Genomic DNA, 17,156 nt, shown 5'->3' with positions numbered 1-17,156 from the left:
TCATGCTTTTTACCTGCTTTTCCACTGCGTTTTTGGCTCCAAAAACGCATGCTTTTCTGGACAAAAATTAATGGGTTCTAATGTTCCTTTACACACACACAATAACCGAAAATTTAAATGTTAAAAAATTAGAAACTTCACCTATTTTTCTGATAAAATGTGCATAACCACTATTTTTTCATTAAAATTGATAATTTCCCATATAGTTTTATTAAAAGTTAATTTTATACTTTTTTTCTCTTTTTTCATTCTTTTTGACTAATTCAACTTTATTTCTCAGTGTCTTGATCTCAAAAACGCATCTGCAGAAACGCAGGTGAAAACGCAGGTAAAAAGCGCTAAAAACGCACTAAAAACGCGGTAAAAACGCATGCGTTTTTAGCGCTAAAAAATGGACAAAAGCCATTTGGTCAAAAACCAAGGGAAGGAAAACGTGCAGAATAAACTGCAGGTACTCCGACGCAACGTGCGCACATAGCCTAAAGACTGCTCTGTCAGCAGCCTGTGCTGCCAAATGCAATGGTAGAAAAGTCTCCAATCCTAAGAGCCAAAACAGCATACAAAATACATTGTGAAAGTTTTGTAGTAGGAGTGAACAGGGTATATTCTTAAGACCTCATTCTGACACCAGTGAAGTGCGCATCACTGTTTTTCATCCGCATTTCATTAGTGTTTGGTTCATGCATCAGTTTTTACTATTAGTATTTCACATATGAAAAAATAAATACAATACTAAGCTTTTCCTAATCATTGCACTGGTAATAATGGGCAGCATGGAGTGTACATTGATGCCATCCATATGCTGTCAGTGATTTTCATGAACCTATAGACTCGTATGGATAATTTCGATCCAAGATGCCCAATAAAAACAGATGTGTCTTGGTGATTTCTTTTTGAAGAAGACAAGATCTGTAAAAAAAAGCACAGACTTCCATAGACTATATTAGGCTATGTTCGCACGTTGCGTTTTTTACCGCGTTTCTGCAGCGTTTTTGGCAGCAGCGTTTTTGGGCAAAAATGCATGCGTTTTTGATTTCCAGCAAAGTCTATGGGAAAAGCAGAAATCCTGTCTTCACTTTGCTTTTTTTTCTGCAGCGTTTAATTTGCATATTTGTGGTCAAAAACCATGCTGAAAAAGAAGCAGCATGTCAGTTGTTTTTGCCATTTCTGCAGCGTTTCCTTAACATTGGAGTCAATGAGAAATGGCAAAAAGCAACCAAAATCACAATTCCTGCGTTTTTCATGCTTTTTACCTGCTTTTCACCTGCGTTTTTGGCTCCAAAAACGCATGCTTTTCTGGGCAAAAATTAATGGGTTCTAATGTTCCTTTACACACACACAATAACCGAAAATTTAAATGTTAAAAAATAATAAACTTTAGCTATATTTCTGTTAAAATGTGCATAACCACTATTATTACATTAAAAATGATAATTTCCCATATAATTTTATTAAAAGTTAATTTTATACTTTTTTTCTCTTTTTTCATTCTTTTTGACTAATTCAACTTTATTTCTCAGTGTCTTGATCTCAAAAACGCATCTGCAGAAACGCAGGTGAAAACGCAGGTAAAAAGCGCTAAAAACGCACTAAAAACGCGGTAAAAACGCATGCGTTTTTAGCGCTAAAAAATTGTCAAAAGCCATTTGGTCAAAAACCAAGGGAAGGAAAACGTGCAGAATAAACTGCAGGTACACCGACGCAACGTGCGGACATAGCCTTAGTGATGAGTGAGCACTACCATGCTCGGGTGCTCCTAACTCAGAACGAGCATTTGGATGCTCAGATGGGCACTACTCGAGTACCCGAGTATAATGGAGGTCACTGGAAAACTAGAGCATTTTTTTCAAGATTTTTCAGAAAAATGCTCGATTTCCCTATTGACTTTCATTATACTTGGGTACTTGAGTCGCGCCCAACTGCTCGTTATGAGTATGGAACACCAAAGCATTGTAGTGCTCATTCATCACTAATTATAATGTGTCTTCTATTCTTGGAAACCACTGATAGAGAACAATCGGTGAAAACTGAATGTGTGATTGAGGCCTTACAAGCATTTTAAGTCCAATGTATTAATAGGTAGCTAGCTCCCCACTCCTCATTGGTGACTGATGGCTGGCTACCATTTGTTTGCATACACAACAGCCCATCAATCACCATGAGCAGGACAGGGGTGGTTGAGGAAAGCCCTACCATCATGACTGGACTCATAATCTATATATCCGGTGTATTCTGTGATTGCTACTATTAGCCAAACACTATTACATTTTTTTTGCCTTTTTTATTCATTTGTGAATAGATCTGTACACTTTTAAGGCACAGATAATGTAGGGACCCACTCAGAGGTTCACTGTGACATTGCAGTGGGCTTCATACAGTTTGATCAGAATGTTAAACCATAAATGGGGCAAGCTTTGTATTTACTACAGCACAGTGAGATGCCGTTGTCCACGTACAAACACTCTCTCTTAAGATTTTTGATTATGCATTCATGTGTCCCCATAAACTGGAGGAGTGTTACCTGTCCATCGGTAGCTCTGTGGATCTCGAGAGTCAATGACCTTATGCACATGGAGGACTTGACTTCTTCGATCCATGATGCCTATGAAAAGTTCTGGGTCACCTGATATTACTGGATGGACTTTCAGCAGACACACAAGTATAAGGAGGCACTAGATAATTCGGGAGAAGTGTTGGCCCGTTGACTTCAGGGTGAATTGACGCCCCTTCTACACCCCCACCGGACTCCCCCCCCCTTTTTTTTCTTTCTACTTCTCCCCTTTTCTTTTGTCTTTCTCTCTTCTTATTCTCCTGACTTCTCCTCTCCTCTGTCTAACATTGAGCAGGGGTTTCCTTTCTCTTGTAAAAGCTGTTGACAACCTTGTTTACCACTACTTGACTTTCCTGTGATGATTTGCATTTTGTGAGTAATCTTGTTCTTGAATTGTAATTTACTGTTGTACAATCAATCGTTGTCAAGTTAAATAAAGAATTATAAAAAAGAATGTTAAACCATGTTCAGGTATATAAATTTTTGCCTAGCGGCATTAGATCAGCTGATGATTTTTGGATGTGCGGTCCATGTCGTTTTCTTCAGCTATTGCACATTGTCTATCTATATACTAAGCTATCTTTAAAACAGGGCAGGTATCCCATAATCTGCCCAAAATTTTCATTTACTTTATTAGACCCCTTTATAACAGAATTTGTTGACATAATAAAAATGTGAAAAGTATATAAAGTATGTTAAAAAAAAAGTACCGGTATGTAACTGGCAACGGCATGGTCCCGGCTGGTTAGCTTGTTACTCAGCAAACAGGCATATGTGGTTTGCTTCCCAAATAAGCTGTCATACTGGTAAATGATGGAAGAATGCGTGACCTGGATATTTAGAAACTCCTCCTACAGTACATGAAGTGAAACCTGTGCTCCAAATGTTTCCTTCCCTGTCAATACCACAGTGTCTTTGGCATTCTGTGACCTGTGACCATCAGATTCATAGAGGAGTACCAGATCTGAGTGTAATATTCAGAAATTAAAGAAGAGGACAAACTGAAAAGGTTAAACGGAACAAAAAATATTGCCAACAATTCTGATTCATTTTTCAAGACTAACAGACATTAAAGGTTTCTATTTACATTGGAATTTTTTGGTTAGAAATTTTAAAATAAAAAAGTAAATAGATAATTAGTGAATAAATAAAAAAGGATTGTATTGTTTACAAAATACATGTATAAAAAAACCTATCACGCTACGCCTTACAATGAACCTCAATGGGGCATGTTTTGTGAGGGTTGGTGTCTGGATATTTTTTAGGAAAATGAATGAGATCATGTAAGCAGACGTCTGTCTACGTGCAAACAAATCAAGCAGAAACGTTCTGTGTCCCATTTGTAATCACAGCTCGGAAACTGTATTTTCCTACATTTTTCTCAAAGTATAAATCTACAAATATATTCTTGGTGTTTAACCCCTTATCATCCCATGACGTGCTATGTACACTATGGGTCATCTCCCCGCCTTTGATGTGGGTTTACACGGCGAGCCCGCATCTGTGCCTGAACATGACGGCTGATTCGATCAGCCGGCAAGTGCCACTAACAGCCAAGAGTGCACCTTGAGACACCCATGGCTGTTAACCACTTAAATCTCGCTGCAATTTCCAACAGTGGGATTCAACACACACCGGCAGGGGAGCACGTCATTCCCCGCTCTCATAGACGCTCCCGTGAAGTGATCGAGGGGTGCCGATTGGTTGTCATGACAGCCAGTGGTCATTTGATGACCCATGTGTCTGTCATGAAGCTCTTCAAGTGAACGCCACCTACGCGCTGGCATTCATAGGAGATCATGATTTGTGCAATACAGAGTAGTGCATGAGCACTGCTCTGTATAAGGCCGGAGTGACACTTGCGATTGAGTCACATGTAACTTGCGCAAGTCTCGCATTGCATCACTCGGCACGGCTGCACACTCTCTGGACAGGAGTGTCTCAGATGCATAGAAATACATGAAGCCGACCCGCTCCTGTCCAGAGAGCAGCTTGGTCACACATGGGTCAATTGCAAGTGTGACTCCAGCCTCCAGTGATCAGATGAATTGTAACTTCAAGTCCTCTAATGGGACTAGTAAAACCTGTAAAAAGTAAAAAAAAAGTTTTTAAAAATTTGAAAAAAAAAGTTCAAATCTCCTCCCTTTTACACCATTGAAAATAAAACAATAAAAAATAAAATACACATATTTAGTATTGCTGTGTTCAGAAATGTCCGATCTATCAATATATAAAAGAATTTAATCTGATCGGTCAACAGCGTAACGAGGAAAAAAATAAAAACACCAAAATTACAATTTTTCGGCTGCTGATGCAACAGAAAGAAATGCAATAAGAGGAGATCAAAACATTGTATATACCATATCAATAAAAACATCAGCTCGGGGCAAAAAAATAAGCCCTCACACAACTCTAATTCCCAAAAATTGAAAATGTTACGGGTCTTGGAAAGTCATGATACAAGCAAGATTTTTTTTTTTTCCAAAACTTCAGAATTTTTTTCACCAGTTAAAAGAAAAACTATACATGTTTTCTATTGACTTAATCATATTGTCCTGGAGAATCCTACTGCCAGGTCAGTTTTATGGTAAAATGAAGGCTGGAAATAAAAAAAAAAACTATTGCAAAATGTCACTTTTTTTCTATTTTTGCCACACTTCAATTTTTTTCTCGCTTATCATTACATCATATGATAAAATGAACAGTGTTATTCAAAAATCCAACTCATCTCGCAACAAAACAAGCTCCCACATAGCTATATCTATGGAAAAGTAAACAAAGTTAGGGCTTCTGGAATAAGTGAAAGAAAAAAAACGAAAGTGCAAAAATGAAAAATCGCCCGGTCCTTAAGGGGATAAACAGTTCTATCTTTGTACCCACACATAGCATAAAAGACATGTTAGCAAGACGTTCAACAAGGATAATAATCTTGGCCCAAGACTTTTTCCAATTTTTCATTCATAGAGAAACTTATCAAAATAATGAATGTTTAAATCATCCTTGAAGTGAAGTATTGTCTGCTCTCCATATTATCAGATACGCATGTCCGAAAATGTACACAGCTTTTTTGCAATTCACCATGGGATGTTATTCAAATAGCTTTTATATCTGACACTTATCCACTACATATCTTTATATGGTGATCAATTAGAAGAAAGAAAATGCATCAAATTCTTGCATCGATGCCTTAGTATCTGAGGCTGTACAATAATTCTCATTAGCAAGGACGATACATTCTGATCCTTCCATAAGAAAATAAACCTTTAAATGTCAATGATATAAAATTCCATACGCACATCATCCATGTAGCTGTATAAGTTCCCACATACACAATTGCTCATATGTCACAAATCTGTGCCAATCCTCCAGTGAATCATCCTTCAATTGGAATTGAGTAGAAGAGATACGGCTCTATAGATAGTTGGCTAAAGTAAAAATATTGTGATCATCAATATGGCTTACACTACTGTTTACCACCAAGCTGCCATAAGTCAGCCACGATCAGAGCATCTATGTAAGGGATAGCTTACTGGATATGTCTGATATGAACTGTTTTACAGCTAGAATAATACACAGACCAAATCAAATTTATCATCCATCTGGCATGGAGAGCATGTAATGGGCAACAAGCAGTGACCAAAGGCAAGCACTACTGGTTACTGTATCATTGTGCATTTAGTGTTTCTTTACTATGATTATTATTGTATTTCTGTTGTTCCTTTTTTACTTAGCGCTTCCTACCGGGATAACATTATTTAACAATCCTATATAGCTAGTTTTCTAGACTTGAGCGTACACTGAAACATAACAGCTTCCAAACTGTTTAGGCTATGTACACCTAGTGAGTTTTTTATTTCTTTTTTGATGCGTTTTTTATGCCTTTTTTTATGCGTTTTTTATGCCTTTTTGATGCTTTTTTTTAACTTTTTTGATGCATTTTTGAGTGCAGTTTTGTCACAACTCTGCATGCCTATCCTTATGCCAGCAAAGTCAATGAGAATTCCGAAGTGTTGTGCGCACGTTGCTTATTTTTCCTTGCAGGTTTGGTTCAGAAAATATTCTGCACCATGTCAAAGCTTTCTGCGTCTTTGCCTGCGTTTTTCACTCCTTCCACCTATTGACTTGATTAAGAAAAACACAAGGCAAAAACACACCGAAAAGGCACTAACAATGCATTGCGTTTTTGGTGCCTTTTTCTGCCAAGAGATGCAGATTTGATGTAGAAATTTGTGCAACCAAATACTCACATATTCTTAAGATCCAAGACAATGGCTCAGTATTTTTAGCACTGGGGTCCTGGGTTTCAAATCCCACCAAGTACAACATCTGCAAGGTTTTTCTACGTTCTCCTCTTTTTAGCGTGGGTTTCCAATGGGTAATCCGATAATTAATTAGGCCATAATGATAGGGAATTTAGATTGTGAGCCTCATTGGGGAGAGCAATAAAAAATGTCTACAAAATTTGTTGGTGCTATATATGGAAGCATATTAAATAAACAAGATCCCAGAAACTGTACAGATCTTAATTTGTTTTCCATCCTGGTTTCATTATTTGTTCTTCGAGAGTCTGTAAAGGCACAAGTGACCATCTTTAATGCTGATAACATGAAGGCAAAAGCCTAACAAAAATTGTCATGTTTCCTTATAAAAAAGCATATGAGGTCAGTGCCAGTATATATAATTACAATATATGAAAATTGACTTGGAAATAATAATATATATAAGGGTCAAATCGCCTAATCGGAGTTTGATGCTCTGTTAGCAGCCGCAATCATGTTGGACACGCATAGAAGAGGCACATGTGATGTCCATATACGCAGTCTTTAGGGATGAGGGCAGACTAACGTTAGCTAAGGAATTTACATCTATATAAAAAAACATTATATCTGGGCAAATCTTGCATCTGATCTAGATATAATATTAATTGATAAAATGGATATAAATAATTGATGAATTGCCACGAACCCAGACAAACTGAATTATTAACATTTACACAAAGTGTAAATGTAAATCTAAAAAAAGCCTAAAAATTGGCATCAAAAAAATATTAATTTGACCATAAAATGATAATGCGACCTTAGAAAATGAAGCTAAATTACTATTAAATAGGGCATACTTAAGCCAATAAATATTCAAAAGTTCGGAAAATTGTAAAAGTAATCCTGAATGGTGTTTGATTTTCATTATATGGTGATATAATGCTGGTTTTTCACTTTGCATATGTGTCTCATATCAGTCCACTAGTGTCTATATATGAATGTACGTGTTGATGTGTACACATTTACATCTATATCTGTATTTTATGGTTTGTTAATTGATATAAACTCTGATAATATCACCAAAAAATCTCCAAATAACAAATATAAATTGATATAAACTCTGCTAACATCACCAGAAAATCTACAAATAACAAATATAAGGCAAAACTAAAATAAATAAGTAACATCCTATGACTATTATATACACTACCAGTGCCTTTAGGTAATGTTAACAGGAAAAAGCGCAATCAAAAGCTGTGAAATGGATTTTATGTCAAATTTTTGTCCCAATTTACTTAAATGTATTTTAATGTAGTGGAAATGTGTACGAATCCCTGGAAGTCTGGCGGGAGGCCCATGCTTAAATCCCAGTGTCATCTCCTTGTGACCTTGGACAAATCACTTCATTACCGTTGAAAGTATGTAACATTACAACCCTGATCAGGGAACTGATAGCTGAAAGTGTATACTGTGTTGGGTAAGATTATTTGGAAACATTACGTTGGCCCACCATATATTCTGTACATACACATTACACACTCACAGCACTAACTTTACACGAAATAGTACTAAAATCTAAGTTCCTTCCTATTATTCCATTGTATAGAGTAAAAAATTTGATAAATTCTCTTCAATGTTCTCAGCCACCAATTGGACCAGATAAGCCAATAATGTGGATAATGCAATGGGATTGGCAAGGAATTTGGGTTCTGCTAGATTTATTACACTGCCGAGTATTTAACCCAACAAAAAAATCATTATCTCACATCTAAAGGACTTTAACTTGCCCCTCTCCTTAGCAGGCCAACAATCTTCTGTAAATAGCTGCAAGATAAATTATTTAGTGTTTACAGGGCTAAGCCGTCAACTTTTAATTCCGCAAAAGATTTATTGTTGGCTAACCGGTAGCGTTTTCCCAGACAGACCATACTTATCCCATAAACACTAGAGGAGAATTTAGGATATACATCAGCCTTAGGTTGGAAGCACAGCGCGTATTCAGTAAGCAGTGAGCCTCATAGAGCCGTCTGTCTCTGTCTGGTGGTTTATAATCATGTCCAGGTTGCGGCTGAACTTTTGTTAAAAAAAATATCTGAACACACCACTAGACTTTGTGCAAAATGGATTGAAGCCGAACACATGTATCGGAGCAGTGAGTAATAATTTTATAAGTTCTCTTCTCCTTAAGTGTGCCAAGGTAATAGCAGACACTGGCACAAGATATCATCATTGCAGCCATAGTGCACAATCCTATGTGGCTCCTTGCTGGGAAGCCCATTGCTATGCAGCGAGGCGAGAAAACGACTGTAAGTCAATACTGATGGTCAACCAGTTTTTGTGTATTCCTATGAGACTGTAAATCAAGTTTAGGGAGGGGTGAACATGACATGCCTATGTCTCCTGGATGTATCTTACATGTTCTAATAACCAAGCACATAAAAGCTACTAAATTGAAGGTATATAAAAAAATAAATAAAAGAATTATTATTATTAATAATAATAATAATAATAATAATAATAATAATAATAATAATAATAATAATAATAAGTAATCAGAAGTTTAATATCTGATACTATCACTCCAAATAAACCTTTTTACTATAACATAATTGGGGCTTAATTTTTAATTTGATTTTTAATTCCTTTAAAAATCCCAAATTTGGGAAAAATGCAAATATATTGGACATCATATTTTCCAGAAGATTAATATTATAATATTCAGTTTAACCTTATTAGAATTTAATTAATGATTATATTTTCTAATACCCGCAAAAGATCAAATCCACCCTTATTATTGATTATTAATATTTTAAGAAATTGTTCTTCTATTTCCTAAATATATGAATATGAGATAGAAGAAATCCCAGACAAGTTGCTTCCACACCAGTGTGGAGCATGATCATCATTAGAAAAGTCAAATTAAATGAAAATTCTTTTGTGTACTTCCACTAAAAGCTTTTTGGTCTGAAATCAAACAAGTAAATCAATTATCAAATAACTGCATTAAATTATCAAAGATGTCCTCCCCTAACTGCTTTAGGATTGAGTATCCTTCACACATAATTAAATATGTATTTCTGTCCACAAACATATCTATACATCTAATGGAAAATTAGCATATGCGAAAGCGAGCAATCGAGACTACCGGACTCTTACCTCCCACTATGTAGGGCTCTTATAAATATAGTTTAGCGATTTGTGCATCACAAAGATTATGTAAACTAAATGAAAACATTTTCTACCACGTAATATGGAAATTTGAGCTAGATGGTGTTCCACAAAATGCATGTTAATAATTGAAGGAAATATGGTGAAGTGACAAAGGGCCTATCCCAGCAGGAAAAGCGTAAGGCCATGCCATGGTGAATGTGTGAACATCTTGGTGGAAGGGATTTCACCCTACCCTGCTGCTTATCAGGAAGTATATAAAGGGCCATATGATTCAACGCTAAATATATTAAGACAATTAATGCGTTAAGGACAGACGAGTTCAGAACTATAAATGACGGGGAGAGAAAATACTCAACCATAATAAAAAAGTATGTATGGAAAAAATAGGCAAAAATAGGCAAATAGGCAAAAGGACTTCCCGCAGGCAAGCTGTTGGTGTGTGTATGTGTACCCACACAAATATACACGACCCATGTACATATATATATATGCATATATGCGTGTAAATTGATATAAATATGTAAGCACATAGGCAGCCTAATGTATATATGTATCTGTATATATAGTATATTTTTTAGCTATATGTAAATATCTTATATATAAATATTATATAATATATATAATTTTTGGGTATCGTTATGTGTGTAGAGGTAACAAATATGTATATATAACATATTTATAAAGAATTAGATACAACTAAGAAATTCAATACTGACAATTGCCATACTAAAACTTTCCTTAACAATGACATACAAACTTAAAAGTTTTTCAAGATAAATGGACTCCCCCCATGAAACCCTCCACCACACAGACACTTATTTTCAGTGACCCTAAAAACTGCTTTCTGGACAGAGTCTAACATTTCCTGCATTAACTGTTTACGTGCTGTCACAGGGAGAGGTACATTGCACAGCAGGATTCCAGTCTTTGCACAGAGCAGCACAAGCTCAGAAACACAAAGTGTGGTCTGTCTGCAGATTTGTGACGTTAATTAGAAAACTAAACACTATCGGCCAGACAAATCTATACATGATTTTCAAATGATTAAAGGGCAACGGTCAGACCAAGCACAAGGGGTCATTCGTATTAGCAATGCCACATGGCACAATCCAGGACGTCTGCAAGGCAGGCAATAGACGGAGTCTGAGCGATATTAACCTAAATATCACGTCCTCTGGCACCAGGGATATTTACACACCTACTGTTCATTTTCAAGGCTGTATTTGGGGTTCTATGTGTCAACTGAGCTCTGTTTAAGAGTATTAGTGAAGCTGATGACACATTCCCAATGGCAAAAACACCAACAAGTAACTACTTTTACATGTATATGTAGCCATTTACAGTACATACTGCAACTATGTTAATTGACATATTTTGTAGTAACCTACTCTAAAAAGTCTTCCATTATATATATATATATATATATATGTATATATATATATATATATATATATATATATATATATATATATATATATATATATATATATATATATATACATATATATATATACACATATATATATATATATATAGCCACGCACATATAATAACATACTGTGCAACCTGTATATTATTAATTTGTTAGTATGTTAATCATTGAACACTATGTTTGTACTACTTTTATTTATTAATTTATTATCATCTCATTTATTATTAAATATTTACTTGTTTTTTGAAATTTGAAATCCACAATAAAACTACCAAAGAGTAAAGAAGATAAAGGGCCTTCAAGCTCACGGCCCTTGCATATTGTTCCTTGTTCCATTTTCTATTGTCACATTTCCCCAAAACTTTGGACTTCCATTCTACCAAATATACTGTTTTTGTACACGACGTGACACCAGCACATACATCTTACACTACTGCAGCCTACAAGGACTTTTTACTCATCCATCTGTTATAAAAACTTTATTGAATACGTTTTACAGTCCTGTATCTATAAATAAATATAGATAGGCAGACGGACGTACAGATAAATCAATAATAGATAATATAAACTATGCTAATTATTTTAAATGAACCATACGCTAATTGAATTTCTTCTAAATGCCGTCACTGAATAAAACAGTAAAAACAAATTTTAAATGAAAAATATTACCCTGAATCCCGGTAGTAAACTATTTAATTATTGCCAATATACCCAATATACAGAAAAAATCTCATATCTGGGTTATAATTTTTGTGCAAAAACGGGTGTAAACACCAAAGAGTCATCTACCAGACAATAAACGGTGTCAACTGCTGCCTGAGAACATGAACGGAGAATGCTAAACATATGTCGTCTCAACATAAGTGAAACCTAGAATTCCGACCTCAGGGTGCTACAACATTAAACACCAGCCTGATCTGTGGAGCAGAAGCTTTCATGCAGGGAGCAGAGGGAAAAGGGGTAAGCAGGATGCAAACTTTCGAGGAATAGCTAGAAACATTTACATCACAGTGACATAGAGCTGCCAACAGTTCATAGTGGCACCGTGCCTACAACATGCCAACCCTTGGGTCACCCCACTCTTCATATACAACAAAGAACAAGCTATCGTTAACTTCCTGTAATGCAACACCAAAGACAAAAATGCCATAGTCAACATGAACCTTGACTCTCGCTGCCATTGTATTATTACCACTTTGTTGTGTATACATTAAAAGTGCTGCTTCATTACCTCCCACAGATTTGGAGAGTGAGCCGTTTGGTCGTCCTCTGGATCCTAATGGACTCCCGTTCTGCTCCAATCTGGCCACTTTGATTGGAGGAGGACTTATCGCATCTGGACTGTTGCTTCTTCGGTCTGGACTGTCCCTTAAGCTGGGACTTTCACTTCTCATTTCCATGCTGTTCTGGTTCGGGGATAACGCTCTCCCAGGCAGATCGCAATAATATGGATCTATGTGGAGAAGTTGAGAAAGAAATTAGATTAGAAAAAAATGACTTGTATCGTATACTAGATCGGTCAATATACCAAGATGCCTAGATTTAAAAAGTAACACAATAAATAATTTTTATAAAATATATTTAACACAACATTTTAGCAAAATTCTAATAACAATATCCTCATTCCAATTTTGTTTATAAATAATTAGCAAATTGACCTTATTTATGTAGTATCCATAAACATATTTGAGTGTATATATTTATCAACACACACATACAGAGTTTTATGTGTACATGTGTGTATAGATTTATATATGTATATATATACATATATCTATCTCTATACACACACATATATATGCATACATATATGTATATATATATACATATCTATCTATCCATCCATCTATATGCACACACATATACATGTATATATGTGTATATACATATAATATATATATATATATATATATATATATATATATACATATATATATATATATATATACATATATATATATATATATATATATATATATATACATATATATATATATATGTATATATTCATATATCTATCTATATATATGTATACCTATATATATATATATATATATATACACGAGGTATATATATATATATATATATATATATATTGTGTATACACTTTTGACTTACAATTAGTCTTCAGTATAAGTTATGGGGTTTTCTTGTTTTCTTCAGATCGTGCCACATGCAAGTTTCTAAGACATGCACAAGACAACGCCAAATCTTGAAGTTATAGAAAAGACTCTGCAATAAACTTTAAGAGCTGTGACGCAGTGAAATGTATATTATTTATACACGCTTACATATGGCTTGCTTTATTGGCCTGCCATAACCTTTTGTGTGCAAGGAGGGGGCTTCTGGGTGACAATTGCAATATTTAACACTAATATAATACAATCGCATGCATAAATAATGACGTCTAATATATTACCAAGTGACATAAGGTAGCCAGGTAGGTAGGTACTTACTGGTTAAAGCCTGTCTGTAGGTTGCCTGGGATGGGCTGAAGCTCTGCCCATGGATCATAAGTAATGACTCCAGGTTTATAAGTTTATCTTCACTTTTTATTTCTCTTCTTTTCTTCCCTTCTGGAGCTCTTCTGGATAAGCTGTTGTTCTCGTCTTCCTTATTGTCTTCTGCAATACTATAGGTTGGTGATCGGGGCAGAAAGGTCATCAGGATCCCCACAATCTTCCTGTTTTGTATGGAGAGGTAAAAGGGGACTTGGTTAGGAAAGTTCACACGTTGGACGAGGAGCAATTGAATGTACAAGGATCTGGCAGAATGACACAATTCACTTTAAGAGTCCCTTCAGATGGCTGCAAAGGAAAAAAAAAACTTGATATGACAGACCCAATCTCTCTCGTCTGCCAGCAACACAAAGTGACTGGCACAAGACACACACAGACAGCACTGATTATTAGTTAAGTTCGAGTCAAGTCCTTTCGGGGCTGTCCTTGGTTTCCTTATTTCAGCTTTTTTTTCTGTGTCTTTCTTACACACCCCCATCCAGGCTTGATCTCATGCATGCGAGCATGTATGCAGCTATTAAAAAAGAGAGGAATTGAGACAGAGGATCTGATTCAGATATGGGGAGGGGAGGATCAGTACACAGGAAGAAAAAACACACAGATCCACAGGAGGAGGGCGAGCAACACAGAAAAGGGAAGAACAAGACAGAAACCTGCTCTGGATTGCTGCTGGGGAAGACGTCTTTATTCCAGTCCTGTACTTTTTTTTATTTCTAGGAGAGGGAGATTCTGGAGCCCGGTGACTGGATAAGGAGCATAATACAGAGGAAGCATGGATGAGAGGAGCACACGCTGAATATGCTGAGCATGTGGTTTCTCTGTCTACGCTGTATGAAGGTTTGGCATTTATTATGGGTAATAGAGGAGCATATGATCTGTTCCATTAAAATGCTCATCCCTTGTCAGATGGGGCTGGCCAGAAAGCAGGAAATGTGAACAGGCATGGACAGTGGACAGACGTGGAGCAACATTGTAGTGCATGTGCCTTGTGTGTATACAACTGTATATATGTTAGTTTATTCTAGATGTGACGTATGTAGAAATGTAATACAACTCTTGTGCTCATATATTGTGCTGTATATAGCTAATAAGTTGCAGACAGTGATATTAGATATCCAGGGACATAAGGGAAGTGTTTGAGGGTAGTTAGAGGTAAGTTTGACCTATGACTATTACACAGTACACTATATGCAATTATCATAATACACAGTCCTTATCCTCTTCTAACTGAATTGCAGGTCCCAGAAGAATTAGTGGATAGGTTACAGGAGTCCTTATTGTGTCAGGTTACATTTGTATTTTAATTTACCAAGTAATTGTATTGTGGGCCTGTCTGTCATGTGCTACATCCCAGATCTACCCAGAGAGAGCCACAGAGAAGAGGCACCGGACCTAATCCTGGCTGTATACATGGCAGGCATATTATACAGCGTAAAATATGGAAACATTTCTAGGCAGATGGCAGAAGGTAATGAACACTGAATCACTTACAGTTCACACATAGCTCTACTGGCGGGCATTACACTGTTGTATGGTGGCGCCAGAGATCCATTTATGTCCAACAGTTACACTTTAGAGTAGTTTCCTTTTTTCTCATAACCACCCATTGTGACCAGGCAGGAGAACTGGATATACATTGCTGCAATCAATGCTTGACTGTATACACACACACTGATATTTACACACACACACATATATATATATATATATATATATATAAATTATATTTATATATATATATATATATACACACACATATCTATACATAAAATTATGTATGCATAGCATATAATACACATGCACGCACACACACACACATACAGTATGTGTGTATGTATATATGTATAGCCGTGTGCATGCATGTATTATATACATACATAATTTTATTTATGTATATAAATATATATATATATATTTATTTATATATATGCATGATGGGCTGTATACACATGATAAACTTTTATATATATATATATATATATATATATATATATATATAAATATATATATATTTAATTTTTAAAGTAAAATATGGAAAGGGTTACTTATATATAACATGAAATAGATGAAAATAAATATATATAATAAATATGAGATAAAGGAAACAAACTGAAGGGCTGGTTTTAAATAAATAAATAAATATATATATATATATATATACACTTTTTTTATATATATATATATATATATATATATATATATATATATATATATATATACACATATAACATACAGTATATAGATACATGTAAATATACATATATATTATTATTATATGTGTGTATATATTTTTTTTTTTTCTAAGATATATACTATATATCTATGTATATATACATATGTATATATATATATATATATATATATATATATATATATATTAATATGTGTAAATAGTTTTGCATTTACTGAAAAGACATATAAATCATCAACTCAACAAGTCACAGTATAAATGTAACATACAGACTATCACTATTCAAAATTATTAATGAACCCCTGTAGCATTTCTGTCCATTCTGTGATCATAAACAGGCAACATATGAGCCATCAGTGAAGTATTAATCTATTAACATGTTGGAAGTGAACCAAGACATGCACAATATGTTCACAAACCATGTAAATTGCTTACCTTATTGCATGAGATGTGTCCCACTTACATAAAGTACATGAAAGCAAAGTTCTTCTAGAACACCCGAACTAAGAGGGATTGGTAATAATAATCGACTTCCTGGCTTCCAACAAATATAAATAATTGTCAGAGTCTCCAAATGAATTGATGGTAGCTGATTGGTCGCAATTATTGTATGATGTGATTGGGTAACCTTGAAATAATAGATAGATAGATAGATAGATAGATAGATAGATAGATAGATAGATAGATAGAATAATGGATATTTCATACAATTGATATAGATCATTTAGATAGATTTATGTAGTTACATATATATAATTAGATAATACATTTAAGATAAGTAGATTATGATAGATCGATAGATAGATAGATAGATAGATAGATAAATAATGGATAGACAGATACATGGATAGATAGAGAGATAAAACTATATAGATGAAGCAGTAAATGCATGTTTTAGTGTAAGATTCCAAATAATTATTAAGATTCTAATAAAAAAATTGTTTAAAAGAACAGAGAGTCCTCAGTGGTTGATACCTTTTAATGGCTAACTGAAAAGATGGTAATAATTGCAAGCTTTCGAGACTACTCAGAC

General features: G+C 34.9%; 1 protein-coding gene across 2 annotated transcripts in view; it reads right to left on the bottom strand.

Annotated features, from left to right (window-relative positions):
• Positions 1 to 14,349, bottom strand: part of SATB2 (SATB homeobox 2) — a 288,524-nt gene extending 274,175 nt beyond the window's left edge. For both annotated transcript variants that reach the window (XM_075318964.1, XM_075318965.1), the window contains exons 1-2: positions 13,870 to 14,349; positions 12,645 to 12,866 (exon numbers count right to left, since the gene is read on the bottom strand). In XM_075318964.1, the coding sequence (XP_075175079.1) occupies positions 12,645 to 12,866; positions 13,870 to 14,077 (430 nt within the window). In that variant the 5' untranslated portion in view covers positions 14,078 to 14,349. The remainder of the gene's footprint in view (positions 1 to 12,644; positions 12,867 to 13,869) is intronic.
• Between the last annotated feature and the right edge of the window lie 2,807 nt (positions 14,350 to 17,156).

The sequence above is a fragment of the Anomaloglossus baeobatrachus genome, chromosome 7 (genome assembly GCF_048569485.1).
Source record: "Anomaloglossus baeobatrachus isolate aAnoBae1 chromosome 7, aAnoBae1.hap1, whole genome shotgun sequence".
Classification (NCBI taxonomy): domain Eukaryota; kingdom Metazoa; phylum Chordata; class Amphibia; order Anura; family Aromobatidae; genus Anomaloglossus; species Anomaloglossus baeobatrachus.
The sequence above is the reverse complement of the archived record's forward strand: the minus strand, read 5'-3'. Positions and strand labels throughout refer to the sequence as shown.